At 39.9% G+C, this 24944-nt stretch overlaps 1 protein-coding gene across 1 annotated transcript in view; it reads left to right on the top strand.

Moving 5' to 3' along the window:
- The window catches only part of LOC124546553 (protein flightless-1), a 204465-nt gene that overhangs the window by 169239 nt on the left and 10282 nt on the right, over positions 1-24944 (top strand). Inside the window, exons 17-19 of the mRNA XM_047125044.1 lie at positions 14387-14540; positions 23927-24113; positions 24339-24590. Of these exons, the coding sequence (XP_046981000.1) occupies positions 14387-14540; positions 23927-24113; positions 24339-24590 (593 nt within the window). The remainder of the gene's footprint in view (positions 1-14386; positions 14541-23926; positions 24114-24338; positions 24591-24944) is intronic.

Genomic DNA, 24944 nt, shown 5'->3' with positions numbered 1-24944 from the left:
TTAGTATCTCCAGGGTTCTTCCATGTATACAACCTTTCATGATTCTTAAACCAAGTGTTAGCTATGGTTAAGTTATGCTATGCCCAAAATTCTACCAGACGGCTTCCTCTTTCATTTCTTAGCCCCAATCCATATTCACCTACTATGTTTCCTTCTCTCCCTTTTCCTACGCTTGAATTCCAGTCACCCATGACTATTAAATTTTCGTCTCCCTTCACTATTTGAATAATATCTTATACCTCCTCATACATTTCATCAATTTCTTCGTCATCTGCAGAGCTCGTTGGCATATAAACTTGTACTACTGTAGTAGGCGTGGGCTTCGTATCTATCTTTGCCACAATAATGTGTTCACTATGCTGTTTGTAGTAGCTTACCCGTACTCCTATTTTTTTATTCATTATTAAACCTACTCCTGCATTACCCCAATTTGATTTTGTATTTATAACCCTGTATTCACCTGACCAAAAGTCTTGTTCCTCCTGCCACCGAACTTCGCTAATTCCCACTATATCTAACTTTAACCTATCCATTTCCCTTTTTAAATTTTCTAACCTACCTGTCCGATTAAGGGATCTGACATTCCACACTCCGATCTGTAGAACGCCAGTTTTCTTTCTCCTGATAACAACGTCCTCCTGAGTAGTCCCCACCCGGAGATCTGAATGGGGGACTATTTTACCTCCGGAATATTTTACCCAAAAGGACGCCATCATCATTTAATCATACAGTAAATCTGCATGCCCTCGGGAAAAATTACGTCTGTAGTTTCCCCTTTCTTTCAGCCGTTCACAGTACCAGAACAGCAAGGCTATTTTGGTTAGTGTTACAAGGCCAGATCAGTCAATCATCCAGAATGTTGCCCCTGCAACTACTGAAAAGGCTACTGCCCCTCTTCAGGAACCAAACGTTTGCTTGGCCTCTCAATAGATACCCCTCCGTTGTGGTTGCACCTACGGTACAGCTATCTGTATCGTTGAGGCACGCAAGCCTCCCCACAAACGCCAAGGTCCGTGGTTCATGGAGGGATTATGTAAGTAGTAAGTATGTAATTCATTAAGTAAATCCACACAATCCTGCCCCCCCCACCCCCCCCCCCCACCCCCCCCGCCCTCCTCCTGCAGCACAGCAGCCATAGTCGTCCCAACCTCTTCTTCTTTAGCATCCATGGCACTACCAATTTCTGACATAAAAATGTAAATGGCTTCTTCCCACCAGGAAAACACTCACCCTCCATCGTGCATTGGGGCTGCATGGTGCTGACATTTGCATTTCACTTCTGCATATAAATAATAAAAAAGCACGCACAGTATGTGGTCTTTCCTCTTCAACTGCTACTATAAATTAAGGTTCCTACACAACCGTCTTTCATCTGCAGAGTAGAAAGGAAGTGGGACATGTAGTTATCTTGAATAGCAACATGTACCACCACACAGTGGAGGTGTAAATAAAGTAACATTTATATTTAGATTATGATGATGCTGGCAAGGTGTTGGCTTTCATGTAGTGTTGACCAACATTCCACAGTAAACTTTCTTGATCTCTGGTCTCCCTAGTTCTGAATTGGAAGTCATTAAAATTTGGATCAGTTCATGCTTCTCACACAGCCTGCCTAATAACTGTGCAGTCAGTAGTGTGGCTTGCAGAAGTGTTAAAGAATGAAGTGTTGGTTGGGCCAAAACTTCAGAATTAGTCCGCACCGAAGTAAAGTTTGCAACAGTTAATAAGAGCTGTGGTTGTGTTGCTTCCAGATAATATACAAACCACAGTAAAACCTTCACAGACATAGCATTTCTGGCAGTAAAAACTATGAACTATATTTTCTGGCAGTAAAAACTATGAACTATATTGGGAGGGGGAACATTTCTTTTGATTTACAGGGCAATGTTATGAAATAGTATATGGTATATTGTTATGTGACAATTTATGAAATGATGCTTAGATTGGGAACTAATTACATCCATGATTTCAGAGGTGTAGGGACCTGACAGCATAGCTAAAATTTTACTAGGCGTTCCACTCTATATCATGGACTACAGAACTATGTTCATTATGCCACCACATATCTACATACATTTAACTTCATGATAACATTTATAGAACATAATTATGTCATTGGGCCCACAACATTACGGAATTGTCATCACCACCCATTGCTGACTGTCATCCTACATTTTGAATATTTCTCTTAAAATATCGTTTTTAACATTTGATGTAGCAAGTTTTGTAATTTGTATGTAGATATACTTCTTGTCTACGCTTTAATGTTGTGTATATGTACTAGCGGAAAAGGCTAATACGCGCTTGTTTTAAAAGACTCTGACTGAAAAGTGGGGTACCAGCTGCCTCGTTCTATCTTCATCAATATCTTTAAAAATTTTCCCAAAAATTTTGGAATGCAAAAGCATATCACATTCTCTTTTTACATACAATTCGCGTCTCACTCCCAGAATCTTCCGTGATTGTAACTTGCTCACATCTGTTAGCCCATCGCTGTAAGTTGTTCATACTCATCCATTCCCCCTTGCCCATTCTCATTCACTCATTCAGCCCAATTGTCAATATCTCTTCGTTCCTCTTTGTCACTGTCTCCTGGCTCACAGCCCAGTCTCTTTCATTCTGTCCTACTACAGCTGTCTCCTCATGTTGTCACTGTCTCCATCTTGCACGCTATTACCATTATTATCTCATTGATTCATTCATTCCTTTCCACTGCTGCTGTCCCTTCTCACTGTCGCTCATACGTCCTCATTGTCACTGACTCTCTCATTGTTGTTGGCTTTCACCCACTTCCACTTCCTCCTTTTCTTTATCCCTCTATGACTGGCACTATTCCCTTCACTCTTTTCCTAGTACTGTTCTGTCACTGTCAACCTAATTTTGCTGCTACTGTGCCCCTCTCTTTCTGTCCCATTGCCATTGTCTCCTTCACTCTTTCTATGCTATGACCATTGTGTACTATTTTCTAGTATTTATTACTTTTCCATCTCAGTCCCACTGCCAATGTCTCATTCTCTCTCTGCATAAAAAAGCAAGAGTATGTTCATATTCCAGTATTTTTGAGAAAGTTTTTAAACGTGGTGAGGAGGGTAGAGTTAGGCATCCAATATCCCCACTTTCCAGAGTCTTTTAGAAAGGATCATATTCACCTTTTTTGTCCCCTGATAGGAGTTTTTTCCAATGGAATATATCATAAAAAATTCAACCATTTTCTGTGTAAAGCCATCTAGGAATGTGTAGTTTTTTGGGTTTTTTCCGGAACTGCCCATGAACAAAATTGCTTTTCCGCCCCTTAAAGCACATGATAGACCACATATAATGCGAAAAGAACCAACTGATTTGGTCCATTTGTCTAAGCTGAAGGAAGTTTGTAATATTCTACTTTGCCCCCGTACTGTAGAATAGTTACAGAAAAATGACACTGCTCAGGGGGATCACAATTGTTCGGTGAGTTCATGCTTGGCTACCATGGGCCCCCAGCCTATGCAGCACCTCTTCCCTTTCTGTGCTGCATGTCTATCCTCGTCCTATTCTTTTTTCTCTCCCTTGGGGAACACGACCTGATAGTTTATGGAATGCATTCCAGAGTTTCGATAGCCCGGCTGTGGAGCTGTTCCTCATCTATTTTTACTTTCCTTCTTCGTTCTCCATCTCAGCCCCTTCCTCTGCTGTAGTGTTTGAGTTTTCTCTCTGTTTCTTCTTCCTCCTCCTGTGCACTCCTGAAATCCGGCCAGTGCATTTGACACGTAACAGGTGATTGGGTAACAGATTCTTTTCAACCCCGGGTTGACCGATAGGGTTCACGTGTATTCCCTGGTACAGGCCAGGCCCAGGGAGGGATGATTGCCTGATCTGTTACCTTTCCAATTACCAATTAGTTCCTCTGTCAGGAGTTTGGGAGATGTGACTTGAGGAGTGAGCAATCACCCGAGGTGGGTGAACCCCTCTCTGGGAGGCACGCAGTTGAAAGGAGTGTGCAATCGTAGATGCTGACAATCAAGGGAGATTTTTTTGCAATGAGGCAATCATCATCTATGTCTACATCTACTAAACATAAACGGAAAGAAGCTAAAGATTCAAAAGACTGTCCCAGCTGCATGTCGCTTCCTCCTGGTATCACATACTGTAGGAGGTCAGTCGTTTGCTACAGTTAATCCATTTATTATTCAGAAAAGTGCTGATGCAGTTGCCGGCCCTGTGAAATCCTGTTCTTGCTTACATAACGAGACTTTGCTTTTGGAGATCAATTGTGAGTTTCAAGGCCAACAACTCTGCTTACAACTTCACTCCTCCACAGCTATTCCCTCTGTGTCAAAGCCCATCGTACGCTGAATACTTCTCTTGGTGTTATTGACACTCGGCTGCTTGATAGTCTTAGCGAGGGAGAAATCTGGACTGATCTCTCTGATCATGGCGTTACTGCAGTCCGTCAGGTAATGAAAATATGGATGCACACTTAGTGCCTACACACACTCTCTGTCTCACATTTTATCGAGTAGTGCTTCCATCCAAGATTAAGGCAGGCATCCTCTAAAAATATGGCCGAATCTGGTACTTGTGGTGGAGATGCTCATGAGAGCGATTGCCCACCTCCTCCTCCCCACTGTATCAATTGTAATCCCGTAAATGTCCTGTTGCTTGCAAGTTGTTGGCTAGTTGAAAGCCCTGCATCTTACCATCTGGCATTTACAGTACCATTCTTGCTATGCCTCACTCCGTGGAGGATGTGGCCACACAGAGATGTGACCTTAAATTCATTACTGCAGTTGTGAAAGTGATCAGAATGATGGTAGCATCCCTCTCTCTTTCTCTTACAGCTGTTCAACAAGCCACAAAATCTTGGCCTCCGTCGGCGAAATCGCCTGCTACACAACAAGCAGGTTGAAAAGAACAAAAGGGAGACTTTCGTGAAGACCTTTCTATGTCCTTGCAGCCAACAAACATCTGAGTCTTCGTCTGCCAATCAAAAACGATCTAAGAAATCGAACATATTCAAAGGGCCTTCTCCTTCCCTGACTCGGAGATCCTCTTCAAAACTGTCACTCGGCCAATCACCTTTTCACTGGTGCACACTGCCAACAGTTTTCCTGCCGTGGAATCTGCACGCTAGCCCAGGAAGAATGCTGATCTTTTGTAGATTTCATGGAACGAGACCCTCCAGCCTCTGCGCCCTGCAGCAGTGAGTTTTCGAAGGCTGAGACTCGGTAGCTGGCAAGGTTATTACCCTTCATTTGTTCCCTCCTCCACATTTCCCGTTATGACACTTCTCCAGTGGAAAGTTTGCAGCATTAGATCTAACAAGGAAGAATTACAGCTGCTCTTCGAAATGCAGCATCCAATCGTTTTGTGTCTTCAAGAAACAAAATTGCATCCTCACTTTTCCTTGCGGTCCGCTTTGGCCTCCCTGCCAAGGACAATATTCCATCTCGTGGGGGAGTCATGCTGCTCATCCGGAATGATGTTTATAGCCATTTTTTCCTTCCTCATTTCACGTTTTCTCTTTGTAACGTCTTCATCCCTATGTCATTTGCTGTCACCAGGGCTGACTTACTCCAGGTTATTGCTTAGTTCCCACACCTTTTTAGCTGCTAAGCAACTTTTATGCCCACCATCCCCTCTAGGGCTCTTTGAGAACCTGTCGAAGAGATTCCCTCTTCGCTGACCTTCTCAGTCAACTTGACGTCAACTGGAGCACACACATTCTTTTCAGACTCCACACACACACCTATTCCCATTTGGTCTTCTCTTTCTGTACTGCCAATCTCGCCCATCATCTCGAATGGTCCATTGTCTCTGTCACGTACTCTAGTGACCATTTCCCATGTGCCATCCATTTGCTGACTACTACTACACCTGTGTATAAACCCAATTTCTGGCTTTCTAAGGCCGACTGGAGACTTGACTCCTGCCTACCGACCTTTGATGAACAACATTTCCTCAGTTGTGATGACCAGGTAGAGTACTTCATGAACGTTATCCTTACCACTGCAGAACATTCCATACCTCACACTTCACCCTTACCACGCCTTGTCCTGGTCCCCTAGTGGACTAAGCTGCTGCAGTGCAATTTGCGTGCAGATATGTCCTTTCTGCGTTTTTAACCATCATCCTAAAATGGCAAACTTCATTTATTATAAGCAGTTGTGTGCTCAATGTTGTTGCATTCTTTGGGATAGCAAAAAAGCTAGCTTGATATCATTCACTAGTTCTTTTACCAGTTTCACTCCCTCTTCCGTCATGTGGGACAATAACTGTTGACTCTCTGGGACCGAGGTCCATTCCCCAGCTTCCAGCCTGACCTATTGCTATCTCCAACACCTTGAGCCACTATTTTTTGCCGATTTTGAGCTCAACCTGTTTCCCTCAGAGGCTCGGGCGATGTCCTTGTCTTCTGAGAATCGTGACTGATACAATGCCTCCTTTGCTATGAGGAAGCTGCACCGTGTTCTCACTACATCCCGATCTTTCACCCCGAGACTGGACGATGTCCACATTCAGATGTTGCAGCACCTTTCTCTTCTGGGCACACACTTTCTCTTTCGTACGTACAATCGCATTTGGGCAGATGGCACATATCCCAGACCTTGGTGTGAAAGCACTGTCAGACCCATGCATAAGCCTGGTGAGGACAAGCACCTTCCCTCTAGCTACTGCCCTATTTTTTTCACCAGCTGTGTTTGCAAGGGGATGGAACATACAATTCACGGCCAGCTGGTACGGTGGCTCGAGTCTTGCAATCTGCTAACCACTGCGCAAAGTGGATTTCGAGAGTGCCGTGCTGCAATTGACCATTTAATCACTTTGTCAACCCGAGTCGTGAACAGTTTTCTGTGGAAATATCAGACTGTGGCCGTGTTTTTTGATTTGGAGAAAGCCTATGACACCTGCTGGAGAACTGGAACCCTCTGTACTGTGTACATGTGGGGCTTCCGAGGCTGCCAATCCCATTTCCTTAAGGAATTTTTAAAAGACAGAGTTTTCAAGGCATGCAGGGGTTGGCCTTGTAGGACACTTTTATCCAGGAGAACGGGGTGCCTCAGAGCTCCATACCGACCATCATCCTCTTTGCTGTAGCCATTAACCTTGTTATGGCCCAACTCTGCCAGGCATCTCTGGCCCTCTTCTCGTTGACGACTTTGCGATCTATTGCAGTTGTCCACGGATTTGTCTCCTTGGGTGGCATGTGGAGCATTGACAATGGTTTATGCTTTTCCACTGACAAAACCGTTTATGTGAGTTTCTGGCAACACAGTGGGTTTTGTTCCACTGTCTACATTGTGGGCCTGTTGCTGTTCTATTTGCTGAAACTACAAAACTCCTGGGGCTTATGCTTGATAAGAAACTTTCAAGGTCCTCCCATGTGTCTTATCTGGTTGCGTGCTGTATCTGGTCCCTCAGTGTCCTTTGTGTCCTAAGTGGCACTTCCTGGAGAACGGAACAGATCACCCTCCTCTGTTTGTACCGATCCCGTGTCTGTTTGAAACTAGACTATGGGTGTTTCAGTTATTCCTGTGCATGTCTGTCCATGTTGCACTGTCTTTAACAAAATCCACCGTCGTGGAATACGTTTGGCCACTGGCGCCTTTTACACTAGCCTGGTTGAGAGTCTCTATGCAGAAGCTACCTAACTACCAGTCTCATACTGGTGTGATTTCCTCCTCAGAAGATATGCATGCTGTTTGTCTTCCATGCCTGGCCACCTGTCCTATGCCCTCCTTTTTTATGACTCCCTTGACCGCCAAAAGGGGCCGAGTTCATCTTCCCTGTTACCTCCCGGAGTTCGTTTTTGGGAACTGCTCCTTACCTTCACACTTCCTGCCACGTTTCCAATGGGTATGAACTCTATATGTGTTGGCCTGTGTTCTCTTGGACTTCGTGTGTTTCCTAAGGACTGTACTCCAGATTTCACTTATTGCTGTAAGTTTCTTGACTTTTGGATGCACCTTAGCTGTAGCACCTTCATGTACCTTGATGGCTCTAAGACTGTCTGTGGTGTTGGGTGTGCATTCATCATTGACACTGGCCTTTTTTGTTATTGTCTTTCAGAGCAATGCTAGATTTTTACAGGGGAGCTCTACATCCTCTTTTCAGACCACCCAGTGCATCTGGTGACGTGTTTCATATGCTCTGATTCTCTCGGTGTCCTTCAGTCTCTCTGTGTGCTATAAACAGTCCATCCCTTAAAAAAAGTGCTAATGGTCCAAGATAGCTTGCACTTGCTCTCTGTTGAGGGTGCCACTGTGATGTTCATGTGGGTTTCTGGTCACATTTGTCTGGCCAGAAATGAGGTGCTGACACTGTTGCCAAGGCTGCAGTCCTCATACCTCAGCCTGCTATCTCTTCCATTCCTTCAGATGATCTCCATGCTGCCACCTGTTGGCAGATGGTGTCACTTTGGAATCACCACTGGTCTTCTCTTCATGGGAGCAAGTTCCAGGGATTTAAACTTTTCCCGGTGGCTTGGCTGACCACCTGTCGGCCCTCACGTCACAAGGAGATAATTTTAGCTAGGTGGTGTATTGGGCTCTGTCTTTTTAGCCATCACCACTTGTTATATGGTGATCCCCAGCTCGCTTTCCTTCTGCTGATTGAGCTTAATATGTAGTTGCTTTTAACTTCTTTTACTTATTAGTGTTCTAATGTTATGACATGGGGCTTATGACTGAATTTGTTTTTGTGCCCTATAACAAAAGGGGCGGGATGATCCTACTGTTAGGTATACAAATAGTCCTTGGCCAAAGGGCGATACAAAACGCTTGACACTACCTTTCTGTCACCAATAGAACCTCAGGTATGAGCCCCGAAAAAATCCTGTTTTTATGTGCGACATTTTGGAACATATTAGGCAGTGCATGCTGTCACACACTTACCAATGTACAATATGCTCAGCTCTTATAACCACTTTTGGACTTAGGCCAAGTTGTTGACACAAACATGAAAACTTTCACATGTATTTGTGACCTAGACAACCAGATAGGATGAACTTCAATAGAAGAAAATGAAACAACCTATAAATCTGGATTTTTCCATCAAAAAATATGGCCCATCAATGTGTTTATGAAGTGTAAAACTTATGTACATGCTTAAAAAGTAATTTCCCGAGATTTACATTTGTCTGCAATTTTCACCATTTTTTGAAGTCCTCTGAAAAGTGTAAGTCTTTGTGCTATTTGTAAGGGACACTGCAAACATGACAATTAAAGTCTGTATTTGGCATCAAAGTATTTGTTTTTAATTTTAAATGCAAATCAAGTTAGTAAAGGGTACAGAAAAACTTTACAAGAAGCTGTCTGCACCTTTATCTTCTAGTTTCTGTTGGTGGCACCTGTTACAAGTGATCATGGGAAGTTAAGATAGTGGGACACCAGATCTGCATGGCCGATGGCATGAAGAAAAGTCTGTCAACACAGCTGACACTTCACATTCACATTCAATTCTGTAGTCACATTCCTTGGCGTCACCAACTCTCAACCAAACTGTCACCTCCTAACCTTACCTAAACTTGAGGCTACACTACACATCAGTCAGCCACCACAACCAAGATTTCATGTTACATGTGACTGACTAGCCAGTCGGCAACTGAACCATCTCTGTCAAACTTAATCTAGACCTCAAGCTATGCTAGAGATCAGTCCGTCACTTCAACTGAGACTCTGTATTCCAGACGAACTTATTACCATATTTACTCGAATCTAAGCCGCACTCGAATCTAAGCCGCACCTGATATTTGAGACTCGAAATTCAAGGGGAGAGAAAAGTTTTAGGCCGCACCTCCAAATCGAAACAAAGTTGGTCCATTGTAATATGAGACACAATTTAGGTCGAATGAATGACGATACAGCTACAGTAGTTTGGTTAGAGTCGTAAGCTTAGCAGTTAAGCTTTACCAGGTAGCCATTGCTATGTGTCAGGCGCTCCGTCCGTATTTATACGGGTACTCTTCTTTTTTCACATGCTTCTTCTGGTTTGAATTGATTGCTTATTTTTCTTTGATCTGATAAGTGGCGTTCTCTTTGTATTAGGTGTTGACGTCACTCTAAACCGAAGATGCATTACTGTACTGTCTCATGCATTGTTTGTTGCATTCTGATAATGGGTGTTTACAGCCTGTCGCCGCTTGCGGCATGGCTTGCTTTTGTACGTGCTACCGCCGTGTACAATTAAAAAAAAAAAAAAAAAAAAGAAAAATGGAATCGTCTCATTAGCAAAACAATGCCAAGAGACTACTTTTTGTTGTTACTTACACTGCTGCTTTCTTTGATAATGGTCAACAAGAACCAAATAATAGACTGCGTATGACAGAAGATATTCTGAACGAGAGTTTAGCGAAAAATTTTCTCCGTTTGAAAATCTTTGCAGACGCCTTTTTAGTACATTACATTCTGCACAGAAATTAGAGTCATCTTAGATTTAAAAATCTAGTCAATTGCCATGCTTCATTTCTGACGGTACCACTATTATGCATAAGAATAATACGTATATAAACATGACATGATATGTATATTCTTCTGCATTTGCTGTTGTCTCACTCTAGTTTCGTAGTTTATTAGGCAGGCAGAATTTATACGAGATAGCAGCAAACACGAAAGAATACATGGCAAAATGTTTATATTCATATTATTCTTATAGTGAAGAGAATACTGCATGTGATTCACAATTCATAAAAGTTCCTATTAGCAACCATCTCTTCTCACAGGTAGGAAAAAATTCAGAACGTAGGGTTGGCCATATTGACAAACATCCCAAACAGTCTTGCCAGTCGGATTTACGAAGTACATTGAAATGCTGCTACATTCGAAGTTGAACAACACGGAATTTGTATTTACTTCGATGGATAATGTATGGAAATGCACTGGTCGAAACTCGGGGCGGAGGAAAAAAATGCTCGTATTCCACCTTTTTTTTATATATTTACTGATGCAGAGGTTTGGGCGCCAGTATTTATCTTTGTGCTTGCAAAGCATGCCTGTGTAGCGGAACATATATTCGACGGCATAAGTTAGTTTTGGCGGCACCTACCAACATTTTTCAGAACTTCCGCTAACTTTGCACTCAATTCTAAGCCGCAGGCAGTTTTTTGGATTACAAAACCCGGAAAAAAAGTGTGGCTTAGATTTGAGTAAGTACGGTAGCCATTTCAACGCTAAAATGACAAATGTACTATGTATGTATTAATGACAGAAATGTCAGTGTGTGGTAAAAGAAAAATATGGAAGAGGGGCATACCATGCAATGTGAATAATTTCTATTTTCTGGCTAAAATTGTTATCTGATAAACAGTTGATCATTGACAGCCTAATACTATCCTTCCATTAGCTGCCTCCAACTTTCAACTCATGATTGGAAACCCCGTCCAGTCATCCAGATTTAAGTTTTCCATGATTTCCCTAAATTTCTCAAGGTAAAAAAAAAAGGCACAGACAACTTTCTTCCCCTATCCCGGCACCTACTCCATCACTAATTGCCTTTTTGTCTGTGGGACATTAAATTTTAATCTTTCTTCCTTATAACTTGCAATGGAGATGTGTGGAAAGTCCATAGTAATGTTTATCTAAGGATACACATTATTACTTCTGACTGGTTCTTAACAAAATTTATAAAATGAATGTTACTTGAAGCAAAATTACAGCTGAGATCAAGCAAACCAATTTTTTTACTAGTCCTCCTTATAGTTACGCACGTTTAACAGTAAAATTTTGTTTCAGTTTGAAACATGATTGACAGTGGCTGATACATAAGATAAACTGAACATGACAATAATATTAAATAGGAAATGTTTTCCTGATGTTCCCCAAGATATTATTTCTTTGATCACAAACTGGCTTTCAGCTTCTTATGCCATCATCGGGTGATAATTAAGTGTCACAACCTCAGATAAAATGGCCTGCGAACCCAGAAATTGTTATGTTTGATAAAAATTGGAAAATAAAGTTTTCAAATAGTGGAAAGTGCTGGATGGAATAACAACAGTATGGAAATGATAGATTGCTACTCACCACATAGAGCAGACATTAAGTTGCATACTCGCACAATGAAAAAGACTACTAATATATTAAGGTTTCACACAAAATCTTTTTTCAGAACAAGAAAACACATACACTTTCACACAATCACAACTCTCACACAGCTGGTGCAACACTCATGCACATGCAACAGTTCGCTGATCAAATCATGAAGTTACAAAAGTAACAATTACTACTTTAGTACTCAAATCCCTAAATAGAGTAATTAAATATGCTACATTTTGCACAGACAGATCTACATAAAGTAAACCTTGAGCTCACATTGTTTGTAAAAAGTCTTTACTAGCCCATGATTTCAAAAGTGCTGCTGCTTGTGAAGTATGTTCTTCGTTTGACTTTATACATTGAGGAAGTTTAAGAAGAAACTCATTTCCAACAGTGCCATCACTACAAAAAGCAAACAATTCAAAAACGTTAGTTTTAGTAAGCAGAAGTGATTAAAGTGGTAAAGTTAACCTCTTTATTGACAATCTAACTTCAGCTTTTAGCGAACATATAAAAACCACATTGGAATCACATAGAAGTGTTATATCATAAACAGTAAACTCTATTCATGTTATTATTGTGTAAGTTGCAAATAGTTTTAGCTATGGTAATGACATTAAGTTGTCACCTGAAGATGGACTAAGAAGCCAAAAGCAGTTCATGATCAAATAAATAAGATTTTACAGAACATCAGGAAAGTGTCCCTATTTGACAGTATGTACTAAACGTTTCATTGCAAAAAAGAAAGTCAATGTTTGAAGTTTCTGTTTCAAATGATTTAGTGGAGACAGGTAAACATTCTTCTCACCACTGACTAAACATGATGTCAAAGCCCTAGACACATAGCTAGAAGCTACCCTTTTGACGTTTTAAATTACGAACACAGTTATCCAAGCATAACGTAAAATCAGCAGTTAATTTAGGAAACTGCTTTGTTATCCATATCAAATGTGTGAGAGCCATACAAAAATTGGGAGAAAATGGTTTCTCAGTAAAATATTTTATGTCATAATTTTTTATGACGAGTTTCTGTGGGAAAAATTTTGTCATTGCTAAACCATATACATACAGTGCTGGAACCCAAACTTTCAGTGTCTTTAACTGCCACCACCATCATAGGCAGATGACTATGTGCCAAGATGAGTGAACGTTGTGTGTATATAAATAGATCAAGGAGAGCTTCTGGAATATTGCGGAGGTTGGCTTTTTAAAATTAGAAGTATATGGACACTAGTGGTGGAAAGACAGTTCCATTCCCACCATTGGAGTGATCGAACAGGTACAGTGGTGATGTGGATCCTGGCAGTATTGTGGTCAAACTCCTTCTCCATTACAGTAACTGTTCCCACACTATGCCCAGTACGTAACCACAGTTTCTTCTAAAGTTTTTGCCAATAGATTGAAGAATTTTCTTTGCTTCATTTCTGATAGCCACAGTATGAAGCTCTGTGGACAATTAGCTCTTAGTTGATGCTGTTCTGCCATTCATATATCTCATTGTATGCGAGATTGAATCAAATGTAAACTGGAATTACTTTTATACATTTATTTAGCTTCAGAAAAATTCACACACACGAACTTATTTTGCTATATGGTCTCAGATCAACAGTTTCTTGATCCCATTTTCGTAAAGTGAATGTGCCTATGACAGCAGCCAGTTGTGCATTAATATTTCTACTGTGCCATTGGTCTCTCTCTCTCTCTCTCTCTCTCTCTCTCTCTCTCTCTCTCTCTCCCTCTCTCCCTCTCCCCCCCCCCCCTCCCCCTTCCCTCCTCCCCCACCCTCCCTGAAAACGAAAGTTGGCAATAGTATGCAGCATTCACAGTGTGATGTTCATGGAGAAAATTGATGAGAAGAACTCTTTTAAAATAAAAAAGACTATCGCAAGAACCTCATTCAGCCATGCTGGTCCTCAGCTGATGTTGGTGAGGTGCATTCTCAACGTTTTCACATCCACATAATAACTGTTTGTGCCCTGTGTACTCTTGAATCTTTCTTGTAGTGTTGTCGCTGAACTGTGCCACAAGTATTGTCAAAATTATCCCTTGTAAAAAACTTGATCACAATGCGTTGGGCATCAGATGATGGTACATCCTGGTCTGACATTGCGATCCTCACTAAAGAAACAGTATGACAATGTTCTTGCTGTGGAAGGCAATCACTGGAAACGATAACAAAAATGAACAGAGGCCGTGACACACTCCATTAATGTAATGGCATGTAAATGAAAAATTCTGCTTTATATTTGATTCACCTTCATAGTTAATGCATGTCTGGTGGGTGGCTCTTTTGTTAACAAAATACCTTATTTTTATGAAGGTCATTTGTGTATAAGTACATTTACCATGTGGAGTAATAATAGGTATTTATGCAACAGGCTGATTTGGCTGCTCTCTTTACACCTCGACAACCACCAATGTCGCTTGCTGAGGCTCAACAACTTATGGAAGAGTGGAATGAAGATTTGGACGCAATGGAGGCTTTTGTCTTAGAAGGAAAGAAGTTTGTTCGACTGCCAGAGGAAGAACTAGGTAAGTACCCTTGAATAGCTTTTAAGGGACAGTATGCTAAGATCTTTTGTAATTTTCACATGTGGTTACTAGACCAATAAATAATAATTAATAATGACTAATAATAACTATTATTATTATAAATTGCTTACATTACAGAGTAAATAGTATTGTGAGTGTAAACATCATAGACTTATGTTTAATAGGGTGTGCTGTGTAGCTAGAAAAAAGTCTGTGATTAACGACTCAGACGTGCAAAGTAGTGACACAAAGTGCAGTAGTAGCCTGGAAATTGTCTTCTCCAAGAGCAGTAAGTGAACTGAACTGTGAATGAATACAAGGAAAACACAGGTTAATACTGGTACAGCTTCCCAAAAAAAGGCAACTAAGAAATTACACAGAGCAATGTGGTGCCCAAAGATCCTCGAAAAATCCAAAAATTGCAATAATATATTACCAGAAAGATTAATAGACAGTCACACAAAACACAAAATTTAATCTCTGCTGAGTTAACACAAAGGCAATGTAAGTAGTGATAACTTTGTGTCAGAAAATCCAAATTCACAGATTTTATTTACCATTATGTTTTCAGAGAAAATAATTGTGATGCCAAACTTTATCATGAAGCATATTAGGATAAAAGCAAACATAGAAGTGTTCGTGCTAGAAGGCAAGCCCTGTTTATCATGTTAGTGGAAACATAAACATGGAGCTTAAGACACAGAATAAAGACTGAAAGTCAGAGGAATGAAAGTATGACAGTTGATGTTACAATGAGTTCACCATGTTCTTGTGGTCTTCAGTTTGAAGACTGTTTTGACGGAGCTTTCCACACTAGTCTGTCCTGTGCTGTCAGTCTCTTCTTTTATGTGTAATTACTGCAACCCACAGCCATTTGAAGCTGCTGGCTGTCTATCCTTGGTCTCCCTCTACAATTTTGACACCCCCTTCCTCCCTCCACCCTTACCCTCTGCCACTGCCACATTTATGATTCCTTGCTGCCTCATGATGTTTCCTAACAATTCATTCCATCTTTTAGTAAAGTTGAGCCACAAATATCTCTCTTTTCCCCAATTCAATTAATATTTCTTCATTATTTATTTGATCTACCCATGAAATTTTCAGCATTCTTCTGTAGCACCTCATCTGAGAAGCTTCTATTCTTTTCTTATTTGTGCTGTGCCCATGTTTCACTTCTGTAGCACACTCCACTCCATATAAATACCTTCTCAAAAGATGTCCTAATGCTTGCATTTATATTAGATGCCAAAAAATTTCTCTTTATCTTGGATACATAATTGAACTAAGTGGAAAAACTGGAGAATACTGTGCGTACAGAAAATATAACAACAGTATACCAGAGTCAGCACTTCCTTTTGCTTTTCTTCATCTGTGCACTATTTATCATCTTATGAGATCCCACACAGATTTAACAGGGCTGGCACCAAAATGTGATGCACAGCTTAGTAAATTGCATGTCATTTTACACATTAGCAAGTGATTCTGTTTTTAAAAATACTTTGTAATAGTTGCAAATGTCTGCCCCCGGTAGCTGAGTGGTCAGTGCGACAGAATGTCAATCCTAAGGGCCCGGGTTCGATTCCTTGCTGGGTTGGAGATTTTCCCCGCGCAGGGACTGGGTGTTGTGTAGTCCTAATCATCATCATTTCATCCCCATTGACGCGCAAGTCACCGAAGTGGCATCAAATCGAAAGACTTGCACCCGGCGAATGATCTACCCGACAGGAGGCCCTAGTCACACTACATTTACATTTTAATAGCTGCAAACAGTTTTTGAGTGTCCCAGTCTGCCTCCCTCCATCTCTAACCCCCCCCCCCCCCATCTCCAGCATTACCATTAGCGTCTGAAATCAACATTCTTTCCATTTCAGTTTTGTTGGAATGAACAAGTTATTCCCAAATTTGGTTGCATGCACAACATTTTGTCTGCTCCACAAAGTCAGTTTTGTACAGTAGTATATCCATTAATTTTTATTAAACATAAATCATTGCTATAACTCTAGTGGGTAGTGGAATGTGAATGCTCTGAAGCAATAGTCCCATGTGAATGAACTTGTCTTGAACAGTCATTTTAAGCCTTTGCATAACTTTCTCTAACTACAATGCTGTCATATATAGAAACAATCTTAAGACTGTTTCACATCATTTTGGGAGATAGTGTATCGCACTTCTTCCCGCTGTTATCAAAATTTCCTAAGACCACCAATGCACATTTCCAAAAGGACACAGATCTGGTGACTGGCTTGTCATTGTAGTAGATGATCAACCTGTAGAGGACATTGGATAATGCAGAAAACATTGGCATTGTCTTGCTTAATGATAATACGTACATATTGTTCAGTGTTCCTTCAAAGAATACTAAAAACACTGAATCAGTGCAGTCATTGCTGCAAACTATGAGGCAGTAGTGTCCAGCCAAATTTGGCAGTGTGTTTCCAGGTTCTGAGACTTGGATGTGGTTGCGTACATTGTCGTGTTGCACTAACATTTATTTTGGATTCTTGTCTAATTGAATTCACTGGAAACGATTCTTGAATCTGGCAACACATCCATGAGAATTACACCTTCACTTTTTCCAAAAGACTGTCATCATGACTTTGCCAACAGAGGGAGCTGCTTTGAACTGCCCACTTTTTAATAATGACATATGAGTGATTATGGAGCACAGTTCTGCACTTTCTGGTGCTTTAACTCTCTTTACCCATCACCAAACAATATTCCTATCGACTGTGTCGTTACCGTACAGTGGACATTAGCTTTGATGGGTGTTCACCATGATTTCTTTTTCTGCATCAAAGAATTCAATTAAAGCATGTTGCTTGTAATGATTGCCTTGTGTAGACGCTGTTTTGACGGTTCATTACTACTCTGCCATCTGTTGGAATTAATCAAAACTTTGAACATGTGCAGGAGAAACACATTATGCATTGAAGAATCTTTATAATTTGTGTTTCATTCACGAATGGCTGCAAGTTTGATGATGTGACACTCTAAGTACACATATTTATGCCGTTTCTGACTGGAACCTGGATAGTTACCAAGTGCACATCCAATGAACCATTAGCGTTAACAGTGATGTACAGTTGATACCTCACTTCCAATGTGTTAGTAGTCAGTTCATTGAAGGGATCACTCAGCACCACACTTGTCCACTGTGTGACAACACCGAAATTCAGTTAATTGCATAAATTGTGATTTTTGAGAAAATTATATCATGTCTACAACCTTTGCTACCCAATCGTGTTGCTCAAAACAATTGACCATTGTTTCTGAAAGTCAAGTATGGAATGAGCCAACCCATTTTATGATCTGTTCCTATTGTATTCACAGCATGATGATTTGAATAATTGTCTTATCTACTTATCTTATGCTAATAAGGTGTGGGGTGTGTTGTTTTTGATTTGTGTCTACAGTAAATAGTATCAGCATGACTGTACATACAGTGTATTGTAGTATACGCAGTAGTTTATTTGCAATCAGTTCATTTTTAATAGGTAGGTTGATGTTAGTGTCAGAGATACAATATGGATCTCACATTTTGGAGGCACTGAGTGGGACAATGCGTTTTAATTTAGATTTTTTTTGATTATCGTAAATCAGTAGAAGTTAGTGCTAGGAAATTTATTTAGTAAGACCACAGGTGACTGCTGTTTCCACACCTATCTGAAACTTGGCTGGTGCTACACTTTATCTTCAGTTTTGGTGGCGTGTTGAATTCCAGGAATAATTAAATAGAATCATAGATTAGATCATACCTCAGAGTAACTTGTACAAGTAGTTTTGTTAACAATTAGGCTATGAGTCTACAGTTCTTTTGTGCTTAATTGACATCTGCTGTGTGTTATGTTAAATGGAATTGCCTTTGTTACTTTTTTTACTGTCCATAGTGAACCAAAAGTATTAGATTACCATATCAGTCCAAACAGTTTATAAAATCTGGATTGGTAAAAAACTGGAAAAGTTAAGGTGGTGGTTTTACTGCTTCAGATGTTCTCTAGAGTCTCCCCTTACTTGAGTAGAATGCACAGAACTATCATACAGTTATGTGAAAATGTCAGAAAATTCCTTCTTTGAGATGATGATCAACTCACGTGTCACATTGGCTCGAGTGCAGGAAATGTCATCAAAGCGTTTACCCTTCATGTGGGTTTGTATTGATAATACCAATTCTCATCACAGAAAAAAATTGTCCGCATATCGCATTTCAATCAAGTCACAGCAGGGACCACATGTTGTCGTGTATGTTTGGGAATCAATGTGTAACCTCCCAACAGAAAAATAGTTATATTATTCACATCTAGTGTAACCTCCCAACAAAAAAATCTTGTTTAAGTTCCCAATAGAGAAATTTCTTTCCAATAATAAAATTTATAATAATAATAAGATGAATTCTTTGCAGACGAATGGAAAAACTAGTAGAAGCCGACCTCGGGGAAGATCAGTTTGGATTCCGTAGAAATACTGGAACAAGTGAGGCAATACTGACCTTACGACTTATCTTAGAAGAAAGATTAAGGAAAGGCAAACCTACGTTTCTAGCATTTGTAGACTTAAAGAAAGCTTTTGACAATGTTGACTGGAATACTCTCTTTCAAATTCTAAAGGTGGCAGGGGTAAAATACAGGGAGCGAAAGGCTATTTACAATTTGTACAGAAAGCAGATGGCAGTTATAAGAGTCGATGGACATGAAAGGGAAGCAGTGGTTGGGAAGGGAGTAAGACAGGGTTGAAGCCTCTCCCCGATGTTATTCAATCTGTATATTGAGCAAGCAGTAAAGGAAACAAAAGAAAAGTTCGGAGTAGGTATTAAAATCCATGGAGAAGAAGTAAAAACTTTGAGGTTTGCCGATGACATTGTAATTCTGTCAGAGACAGCAAAGGACTTGGAAGAGCAGTTGAACGGACTGGATGGTGTCTTGAAGGGAGGATATAAGATGAACATCAACAAAAGTAAAACGAGGATAATGGAATGTAGTCGAATTAAGTCGGGTGATGTTGAGGGTATTAGATTAGGAAATGAGACACTTAAAGTAGTAAAGGAGTTTTGCTATTTGGGGAGCAAAATAACTGATGATGGTCGATGTAGAGAGGATATAAAATGTAGACTGGCAATGGCAAGGAAAGCGTTTCTGAAGAAGAGAAATTTGTTAACATCGAGTATAGATTTAAGTGTCAGGAAGTCATTTCTGAAAGTATTTGTATGGAGTGTAGCCATGTATGGATGTGAAACATGGACTGTAAATAGTTTGGACAAGAAGAAAATTGAAGCTTTTGAAATGTGGTGCTACAGAAGAATGCTGAAGATTAGATGGGTAGATCACATAACTAATGAGGAAGTATTGAATAGGATTGGGGAGAAGAGAATTTTGTGGCACAACTTGACCAGAAGAAGGGATCGGTTGGTAGGACATGTTCTGAGGCATCAAGGGATCACCAATTTAGTATTGGAGGGCAGTGTGGAGGGTAAAAATCGTAGGGGGAGACCAAGAGATGAATACACTAAGCAGATTCAGAAGGATGTAGGTTGCAGTAGGTACTGGGAGATGAAGAATCTTGCACAGGATAGAGTAGCATGGAGAGCTGCATCAAACCAGTCTCAGGACTGAAGACCACAACAACAACAATAAAATTTCAAGTTTTAATGTGACCTTCCATTAAAGACTGAATGCATATCGAGATTAATAAGTTTTGATGTCAGCAGCACTGTGTCATGGCCCTGTGAAATCATTCTGAATAAACTGAAAAATTCTTACCTCACAATGATGTCACCTGCTAATGCTATCTATACATCTCCTTCTATAAGAAATTTTTTGGCATAGCCCAGTGCAATGCTGGCCACTAGATTTTCATTTGTAGGAAAACAACTGATTTTCTTTTGCTTAATCAACATGAGTATGCACAGGAAAAATTCATAAAATCTTTAAACGCAGATAAATAACTGGCAAAAGTTTTCTTCAGAACAAACGTTATTATTGAAAATTTCTCAAAGGAATTACATGGGACTTTAACATTACAGTTGTGGTTAAATCAGTTGTGGCAATTAACATATGCATGCGGCAACAAAGAAAAATAATACATATATTATTTTTTTTTCTTTTACCTTATACCACATTGCTCAGGCACCACCATTGTTCTGCACGACTGGCCCAACACAAGTCAACCACTGCACTGCCCTGTCTGAACTCCACAACTCATGTGCTCTGTGTGAGCTACAAAACATGACTGTTCCCTGCGAGCTACTAAACTCGACTTACTGCCAACAGTGCTTCTATTGTAGCATAGATATTCCATATCGCAGGCAGCGCGTGAGCAATCATCAAAATCACATCTGCTCAAGTGCGCTAGCAAATAGTAATGAGCCCATTACAAATGTATGTCAGACACACTTCGCATACATGTTTCTTTTCTTCAGAACATTCTAGAAAATGTCCTGAGCTCTTTTGGAGGTGCTCCTCCATTGTGTTCTGTGACACAGTAATGTTGACACACAATGACTGCACATTCTTAATACTGCATACTGAATGGTCAAATGCAGATCTGTTTACATTTGGTAGTTCAAGCTGCCACTGTAGTTACTGTGTTGATGTCATTTATACCGAAGGAATGAAGTCACTCCAGAAATTTTTTGGACAGATGGTGTATGTTAATGATTGTATCAATAATGTAACAAAAGAAATTGTGTTTTTAAAGTGGTGAAACGTGGTATCTTACCATTTTCTATGCGTCACTTCCACTTGGAATTTTAGCTAGCTGTTAATAGCAGGTACTGGATGTAGAGCAGGTTTTTAGTATAAAGCATTATATATACATTTTTTAAAAGTAGTTGTAATAGTTCATGGTGTCTTCAGATGTATTGTATGTTACATAATTTCCCAAATCTCATGTATTTACTGAGTAAAACTGTTTTATGTGCATCAGTACACTGAATGCAATACTACAACAGTATATTATAACATTTCTTGAACTCTTTTGATGAGCTGTAGTGATACGTCATGAATTATTAACTATACTGAACATTCTCACATGATGTCCATTTCACTATTAGTTTTGGGAATGTTGTCAGTTAGGAGCATTTGAGGGATAAGTCAATAGAAAATCATGTATGATAAAACTAATCACTGTACTCATTGTTTTTCTGGCCAAGAACAATCACATATTTTATTACTGATATTCTGGCTGAAATTGTCAATCCAGATGCAAATGACACAGATTGTAAAGCAAACACTGAAGTTAAGCGTGTGCTCAGTGTCATGTTCTGCAACTAAGTCTATGGCTCAGACTAGCAATGGACAATCATTTGGGTGGACAGTTAATTGGTGCTCACACCCACATAATAGTTGTATCTCTGGTAGGACAAGAATAGGTTGAGCTAGATGGGAGCACAGGACAGGTCTCACACCTGGGTCTTACACAAGAGTACGACTCATTTGGAAAGTTGTTGGGGGTAGGTGTGGCAAAAGGATGGACAAGGATATTTCGTTGGATGAGCAGTGGAGTATATCTGGGTAGAAATAAAAAGGATTTCCCAGTGCAGTGATCAGTAGTGGAAGATGTAGTGAAGAATTTGGTTAAGTTGTTCCAGTCTGAGGTAATTTTAACTAATAAGGGGATGCTTATTTGCAGTTGGGCCATGAGAATGCGTGGAGGATTAAGGCCTTGTGTGGATGTGGCACAGGGGATCTATTTGTGAAGTTTGCTTGGAGGGTAATCCCTGTCTGTGAAGGCCTTGGAAAGACTTTCAGAATGCTGGGACTGAACTGTATAGGAGAGACGTTTGAGTGTGTGGTGGATGGCAGCTACCAAAATGGAGGTACTGTTGATGGTTGCTTTGATGTATATGGGCAGAGCTTTTTATGTAACCATCCGAGAGGTGGGTATCAACATCCAGGAAGATGGCATACTGAGCTGGGGAACACCAAGTACAGTGGATATGATAGAAAGGGTTGAGTTGATGAGGGAAGGAGGATAGAGTATCTTGGCCTTGCATCCATATCATGAAGGTATTATCACTGAACGTGAACCAGACAAAGGGGTGTAGGATTTTGGTGACAAGGAATATTTTCCTTAAATGGCCCATAAACAGGTCAGTATATGAGGGCATCATGCTGCAGCACATGTCTGTTACAGAAGATTTGTTTGTATGCATAATCACCAAATAGTGCCAAGTTGCTCATAAGCACATAGTCTATCAGGTGCATAAGGTTTTAAGTGGAAAGTTTGGAGTTGGCTGGTGTTGGGAGGGATAGTGTGGTCATGTGCACAGGAGATGTTTGTGTGTAGTGAGGTGGTCTCAGTGGTGTACAGGGCTCCGAGTGATACTGGGCTGGGGATAGTTGAGAGTGAGTGAAGGAGTGGTTCGTGTTCTTGGTATGGAAGGTACACCACTAGCATTAGGTTGGACATTGGACATGGTAGGATACTATTTGAAAGCTCAGCAATGTTTCCAGTCTTACATGCCTGCTCACTGATCAACACATCATGTATGTGGTTAGTGGTTACTTTACTCTTTCCATCACTTATAATCCACCCACAACTTCCCAGGAACGCATTATGTTAATGGTTATAATTGGCTACAGATAGTCACATGGTTGTGTGTTATTAATTCTTTGCTATTTATGCATCTGCTAAATCCTTCAAACATTGTAATTGTCTGTTTCCAGTCTTTGGTATTTACAATGAATAAAACTAATGTAATCTCACTAAATGTCATAGAACTTGAGTTTCATGACATTTGCAGATCAAAAAGATTCAGTGAATTTTTTGATTTTCTAAAGAGACCTTAGTAAAATTAAATGAAATATACTATTAAAGATATATAATTCAGTTTTTCAAATACCAAATGAATTATGTGACAATAACATGAGAACTATTGAGAATAACATTTCATGTGATACAGGCCAGCAGAAATTGTCATATGGTGTTAGAAATAATATCCAAAGTTTAATACACCTGTATAGAAGGTAAAGGAGTAAAACAAAGCATGATATCTCACAATAAGAGAGAAGGCTGCTAATATTCTGTGCACATTAACTGATACGCATTTGAAAATTAATGAAAGATGAATAATGGTCCACCAAAACAAACTTAGACAAAAGCCCATTGCAAACGTTGATTCTGTATCATCAATAGTGACAGTGTTTGATGTTTGTGTGTACCTGAAAAGATAATGCCATCATCTTTATGAGTAACATGTGTAATGTTGTTTATTGCTTTGAGACAATGTGTTTAAAGTCGATCATTTCAACAGTGAGCTCTGCTCTGAAAAATGACATCTAAATTTTTAAATTGTATCTTGATAGCAGTAGAAGTGTTTCTTACTAACAGTTTCAAATATGAACATATGTTTCTCTTTGTATTTTGGTACTAAATATTGAGAAAATTTTCAGGTCACTTCTACAGTCGGGACTGTTATGTGTTCCTTTGCCGTTACTGGGTACCTGGTGAGGTTCCGGATGAAGGAAATGCTGATGATGAAACTGACCAAGGACAGGTTGAAGACGACTTTCAGTGTGTTGTGTATTTCTGGCAAGGACGAGAAGCATCCAACATGGGATGGCTTACTTTTACTTTTAGGTATGTACTGTAAAAGCCAAGGAGACTTTACAAGCAACTGTTGAACGTTTGTGAAAGTGTTTCAACTTGTAATAGGTACATGCTAGTCACTGGCACTTCATATATTGTCTTTTTCATCATTATTTTAGAGTAAATCTGTTGTACTGTATACGACAAATAACAATATTTTTTGAGTTAATATAGGCAGTACTTTGCCATCTAATGAGAGAGATTTTTTTTTTACAGTTTGCAGAAAAAATTCAAGTCTTTGTTTGGAGAAAAACTGGAAGTTGTGAGAACTCATCAGCAGCAAGAGAATTTGAAATTTATGGCACATTTCAAAAGAAAATTTGTAATCCACCAAGGAAAACGTAAGGAACCACCACCTTCAACAGGACCTCCAGTGGAATTCTATCATCTTCGTTCCAACGGAAGTCCATTATGTACAAGACTGATACAGATAAGGCCTGATCCACTGGCCCTCAACTCTGCGTTTTGGTAAGAATGCCAAAAATTGTGTAAACATATTTTAAAAGGAGGATTTGCTACTGTGGTCCTCATATTTGTGACACTATTGTCACATTGAAATCACAATCGAGTGTTCATCTGAAGGCAGGGTCATCAGTGAAGTACAACACCTAGAAATTAAAGCAAGTTTATTACTGACGAAGTATACAACCAGAACAGATTTAACCTCCTGGACAGGGAATGCAATTATTTATACAAAAATTGAATATTCCAGATGTACAAACATAAGATATTTCAAGAACCTTAAAAAATAAATAAATAAATGTGAAATAACAAAAAATTCCTGGTGGTCAGGTTTGAATTGGCAATATGCAACATGCCACC

This window comes from Schistocerca americana, chromosome 1, assembly GCF_021461395.2.
Source record: "Schistocerca americana isolate TAMUIC-IGC-003095 chromosome 1, iqSchAmer2.1, whole genome shotgun sequence".
Classification (NCBI taxonomy): domain Eukaryota; kingdom Metazoa; phylum Arthropoda; class Insecta; order Orthoptera; family Acrididae; genus Schistocerca; species Schistocerca americana.
Note: the sequence above shows the minus strand (reverse complement) of the source record. Positions and strands in the feature narration are given on the sequence as shown.